This window comes from Prionailurus bengalensis, chromosome E1, assembly GCF_016509475.1.
Source record: "Prionailurus bengalensis isolate Pbe53 chromosome E1, Fcat_Pben_1.1_paternal_pri, whole genome shotgun sequence".
Classification (NCBI taxonomy): Eukaryota; Metazoa; Chordata; class Mammalia; order Carnivora; family Felidae; genus Prionailurus; species Prionailurus bengalensis.
The window spans coordinates 26,961,206-26,967,216 of NC_057347.1; the positions used below are offsets into that span (position 1 = coordinate 26,961,206).

General features: G+C 39.9%; 1 protein-coding gene across 2 annotated transcripts in view; it reads left to right on the forward strand.

Annotated features, from left to right (window-relative positions):
• The window catches only part of PTRH2 (peptidyl-tRNA hydrolase 2), a 58,755-nt gene extending 53,197 nt beyond the window's left edge, over window positions 1-5,558 (forward strand). For both annotated transcript variants that reach the window (XM_043583897.1, XM_043583896.1), the window contains exon 2: window positions 4,935-5,558. In XM_043583897.1, the coding sequence (XP_043439832.1) occupies window positions 4,935-5,474 (540 nt within the window). In that variant the 3' untranslated portion in view covers window positions 5,475-5,558. The remainder of the gene's footprint in view (window positions 1-4,934) is intronic.
• The last annotated feature ends 453 nt before the right edge of the window (window positions 5,559-6,011 follow it).

Below are 6,011 nucleotides of genomic sequence, written 5' to 3' on the forward strand. Positions count from 1 at the left end.
ATATTTTAGGTGTTTACCTGGTAATATTTTTTTAAGTTTATTTATTTATTTTGAGAGAAAGAGCAAGCAGGAGAGGGGCAGAGAGAGAGAGAATCCCAAGCAGGCTCTGAACTGTCAGTGTAGAGCCCACTGCAGGGCTGGAGATCGAGATCATGACCTGAGCCAAAATCAGAAGTAGGTTGCTAAACCGACTGAGCCACCCAGGCACCTCCATCTGGTGGTTTTTGAGCAGAAAAATTACAGGATCAGATTTGTGTTTTACAAGTATAATTTTAGGGGTGCCTGGATGGCTCAGTCTCTTAAGCTTCAGACTCTTGATTACAGCTTAGGTCATGAGCTCACAGTTTGTGAGTTTGAGGTCTGCATGTGGCTCTCCCAGGAGCTTGCTTGGGTTTCTCTTTCTCCCTCTCTTCCCCCCACCCCCCAAATAAATAAACTTTAAAAAAAAAAGTATAATTTTAATGGCAGATGGACTAGGATGAAGTAGGATATGCATGAAGCAAATGAGGGAAGATCAGAGATAGAGAAGTAATTTGAAGGCTTTTGGCCAAGACATCGATAGGGCACTGGTAGCAAGGATAAGGAGATAGGTTGAACACAGATAAATTCAACAAGGTTTGGTGACTGGATGTGGTAGGCCAGTGGAGAAAAAGTCCAGGGTTACTAAGAAGTCAAGAATACAGAAAAAGGTGGGCCACATGGATGGCTCAGTGGTTGAGCTTCAAACTCTTGATTTCAGCTCAGGTCATGATCTCTTTATGGGAGCAAGCCCTGTATAGGGCTCTGCACTGACAAGTGGGGAGCATGCTTGGGATTCTCTCTCTCTCTCTCTCAATAAATAAATAATAATGGAAAAAAAAAAAAAGAATACAGAAAAAGGAAATTTTAGAGGGAAAGGAAAATACCGAGTTCAGTGTAGGATACAGATTAGAATACTCTATAGTATTCTAGTAGAAGCTGGAAATTCCAGTTTGGAGCCCAGGAGATCTCCGGTGTCAGGAGTCCTCAGCATATGACAATTTGGGAATAAATGGGATTTGCTCTCTCCTGTATTAGATGTCAGCTCCATGAAGAGTGGGACTTTGTTTAGTTCAGTGCTCTATCTCTAAGGTCCAGAACAGTGCCTGGTGCACAATAGGCCTTCCATAAATATCAACTTATTGGATGAAAAGAGAGTTTATAGACCATCACTGTCCAATAGAACTTTCATGGAAATATTCTGTAGCTCAGAGTGACCGTTAGCCACTTTTAAGTTGTTGAGCTATTGGGCACTTGAAATGTGGCTAAGTGCAACTGAAGAATTGAATTTTTATTTAGTTTTAATTAAGTTTAAATAACTGTGTTGACTAATGGATACTGTATTGGATGATGTAGGCAAAGACTGAAAAGAAGGATAAACGTGTAAGCAGGTGCAATACATACATCAGAGGCAAACATCAGAGCTAGAGGAGACTGGAAAAAAAACTATCAGAAAGGTGAGATGATAATAGGGTGAAAGTTAGATTAAAGAATTAGAGGGAGGAAAGTTTAAAGAAACGTTATCATCAGTGAGTGGTGGGGAAAACTCAAGAAGAGGCCTAAAAGGAGGCAACTACATTTGGCAATTAACAAGTGTCTAATTCCTTAGCAATATCAGTTGAATGGGGAAAGGAGGCAGGTAATTAAAGAAGTTTAGAGGTAAAAGGAAAAAGAAGTCAGACAGTGGTCCAAGGGTCAAAAAGGATTGGGGAAATGTTTTTTTTGTTTGTTTGTTTGTTTGTTTTTAGGTTAGAAAAGCCAAGGTATAGCCCCAGGGAGTACGATTAACAGGTGGGGAGCACGGTTCCGGAGGGAATGGGATCAAGAACATTGGTGAAAGGGGCTTAGTCTGGGAGGAATTAGAACACACCAGGAGGAGGGTTTTTACAGGACGTGTTTGTTTTGCAATGCCACCATTGCCCAGGATTATCCATGAGACTAAGAATAGTTATGTTTACCTTAGTCTCAATCACTGGGTTTTTGATATGTGTGTGGTGTATATGCAGAAAGGGAAAGAGGCTGAAACACCTTTTGGAGGAGTTAGATGATAATGTAATCAGGCTGATAGGTGATTAGAACATCCTAAAGAATAAAAATGTTAGGTATTAATGGTATTAATATGGTAGAATTAGAGACCTCATGAGGTATGGTACAGAAGCAATGAACTTTGTAATTTCTAGAACTTTTTCTTTCGTTTTTTTCTCTTACTGGTATGTTTGTTTTTTGGTGGTTATTTTTGGTTTGTTTAGTTTTTGTTGCTGTTGAGAGAGAGAGTGAGAGTGAGGGAGTGGCAGAGGGAGATAGAGAGAAGAGAATCTTAAGCAGGCTGCATGTTCATGAACTGTGAGATCATGACCTGAGCCGAAATCAAGAGGCAGGACACTCAACCAACTGAGCCACCCAGGAACCTGGTATATGTCTGTTTTTAGATAAAGTTCAGAAAGTGAGAAGCTTTCTGTCATGATCTCTAGATGAGTATATTTTATACTACTTTTATGAGTTATATTACTGTGGATAAGCAGGTTCTCTTTTAGATCCTTATTTTTCTCATCTTTAAAATGAGGCTCATGCCTTTTTTAATTTTCATAGCAACCATAATGGAAGTAAAGGGGTTAGCAAGTTATACAACACATAATAGGTCCTCTATATGTGGTTCCCATCTCCAGATAGTACCTGAATCTGGTATATAGGATATTTGGTTACTTTGCAACCTAGAAATGGGTGCAGAAAATCCTTCTAATTGTTGACATGGAGGTTATGGATATAATTTTTACATAATTGAGTATTTATTCACTTTGGAATCTAGTTGTTAGATTATGAAAGAGAAATCCTGATATGTAAGCCTCATGTAGTAACTAAATGATAGATGCATTCTGAGAAAATGTGGGTTCTAATAAGAATTTAATTTTTTTTTCTGACTGTAAAAAGGCATGTAGAGCCATAAAGTACTATGTCAGTACAGCCCTGTCACCTTTATTAGTCATACCAGTGAAAGAGGACTGAAACTAGGTACTGACAGCTTACATGTGTGACCCTCTTGCCTCTGGCCATTCCGTGTCACTCTCCTTTGATCCCTCAATGTTTGTTTCCTAAATCTGTATTTCTGTGTTAAGTGACAGAAGCTTGAAACAAAAGGCCACATATTGAATGGTTTGATTTATATGAATGTCCAGAATAGGCAAAATAGATTAGCAAATGCCAGGGACCTGGGGGTAGAGAAAATGGGAAGCAACTGCCAATAGTTACACAGGTTTCTTTTTTTTTTTTTGCATGCACAAGCAGGGGAGTGGAGCAAAGGGAGAGAGAGAGAATCCCAGGCAGGCTCCCTGTTCAGCATGGAACCCAGTGCAGGGCTCAATCCCATGACCCTGAGATCATGACCTGAGCTGAAATCGAGTTGGAAGCTCAGCAAACTGAGCCACTCAGGAGCCCCAAGGGATTGCTTTTTGAGGCAGTGAAAGTGTTCTGGGATTAGATAGTACTTATGGTTGTACAAACTTCTGGATGTATTAAAAAACCACTAAATTGTACACTTTAAAAAGATGAATTTTTATAGAATGCAGTATCTCAAGAAATTTAACATCCCCTATGGTATCCTTATTTTTAAAATTTTTAAAGATTTTATTATTTTTTTTAATGTTTATTTATATTTGAGAGAGAGAGAGAGAGAGTGTGTGTGCGTTAGCAAGGGAGGGGCAGAAAGAGATGGAGACAGAATCTGAAGCAGGCTCCAGGCTCTGAGCTGTCTGCACAGAGCCTGAGGTGGCCTTGAGATCAAGACCAAGCCGTAGTCAAGACACTTAACTGAGCCACCCAGGCGCTCCAAGATTTTATTTTTAAGTAACCTCCACACCCAGTGTGGGGCTTGAACCCACAACCCTGAGATCAAGAGGCACGTGCTGTACCAACTGAGTCAGCCAGTCGCCCCATTCTCATTTAAAATATTTGTGATAAAGTATTTCCAAGATTGCCATCTATGCCATGTAGATTATCCGAGGGCACTTACTTATAAGCACTACAAATATGGTAGTCCCATGTATTTCAATATATAAATGGTTAGATGCTGTTCCACTAGAAGAAACTGATGGTTATTTGTGCCTATACATGGAAGCATTCTGAATGTAACAGCAACTGTAGACTGATACGGGTGTTTTATTGGTGATTCAAATACCATGAATAGCTTTGCTGAGGTAACAGGAATTTCTAAAATAAAGAATAAAGGATGATCTTCCTTTGTTTTATATGATAGTTACACTTCTGGTAAATTCAGTGTATATTAGAACTATGCAAAAAATATTTTGTGTCCATGTGTATAATGAAGTTAGCTTCTGGTCTCAGTGATTGATGGTTTTTTACCTATAATTATTTCCAGCGGGAAAATCTTTGCTTTGTAAGACTTTTAGCATTCCATGCTTAGGTCTAGTAAATGTCAGCAGCACGCCTCACTCCAGGCCCATTGCTGTGACAACTAGGAACTTCTCTGAGGGGTTGGTACCATCCCCATTGAGAACCACTGCATTATGAAGACACAGATAAGCACTATATTCCAGAGAAGGGATGAGTTATTCTTGGTTTCTTTACGTCCTTTAGACAGCATGATAAAATAGAATATTTCCTTTGTCTACAAGACTTAGGGGGAAGACAGAGGAACAGAGCTTTATGGTATCCCAAGAACTAGATACTCCTTGAGATTCAGAATGATTGTAACTGCTTTACCTGAATTCTTGAATCTTTTCTAGTACAAAGGGAAGAAAAAACAGTACATTAAGATCCAAAATAATATTTTGCTTTTTTTCTGGATGACTTCATAATGGTTTTTAAATGTTGCCACTTATTTACCTAAATCAAGGTGTTTTGTCTGATAAGCCTGTAATTTTTCACTGCTATAGTGATAACTTTTTTTCCTTTCCTTTCAGATGCTCTCCAAATCCTTGGTGATGGAATATTTGGCTCATCCTGGTGCACTTAGCGTGGCTGCCGGAGTTGCTTGTGGCATGTGCCTGGGTTGGGGTCTCCGCGTACGCTTTGGGATGACTCCCAAAAGCTCAGTGAGCGAGATAGACACAGAGACTGGAAGTGAAGCAAGCATCTTAGGAGAAAGTGGGGAGTACAAAATGATTCTTGTGGTTCGAAATGACTTGAAGATGGGAAAAGGGAAAGTAGCTGCCCAGTGCTCTCATGCTGCTGTTTCTGCTTACAAGCAAATTCAAAGAAGAAACCCTGAATTGCTCAAACAATGGGAATACTGTGGCCAGCCCAAAGTGGTGGTCAAAGCCCCTGATGAAGAAACTCTGGTTGAATTATTGACCCATGCAAAAATGCTAGGACTGACTGTAAGTTTGATCCAAGATGCTGGACGTACTCAAATTGCACCTGGTTCTAGAACTGTCCTGGGAATTGGGCCAGGACCAGCAGATCTAATTGACAAAGTCACTGGTCACCTAAAACTTTACTAGGTGGAATTTTGTATGATGATTGTCCCACCACAATGTGTTTTGAAACTGTCAAATTCTAACAATAAAACTGAAATTCTCCCCCTACCTTCAGTATTTTTGAGATCAAAATCAATCCGTTCCCATGTTTTTATCAGGTACTTGGCTCAGTTATCTTGGCTTAAAAAAAAAAAAAAAAGTCAAATGGTCCTGATGTTTCAAGTGATAGCTGCTGAAACAAAAAAATGTTTGAGAAACTGGTCACAACCAAATTGGATTTCAAGGGCGGGGGCGGGGGGGGGCAGCATTTCCTGTGCATGGTTACGTCCCTGTGTAATGGCTTTTCTTCCCCAAGACAACGCTGCTATACCCCATTGAAGGATCAGGGTTCAAGGTATTCTCATTGGATGCAAACTGCAGTTTGTTTTCCTGCCATCACTTTTTGGATGACTGATAGCCAACATTAATAGATCATGGTATAGCCCCACACAGCGGATTTACAGTCTAACCTTCTGGATTAACCCACCTGTGCAGTATTTCATGTTCATTTCCCTGACCCAC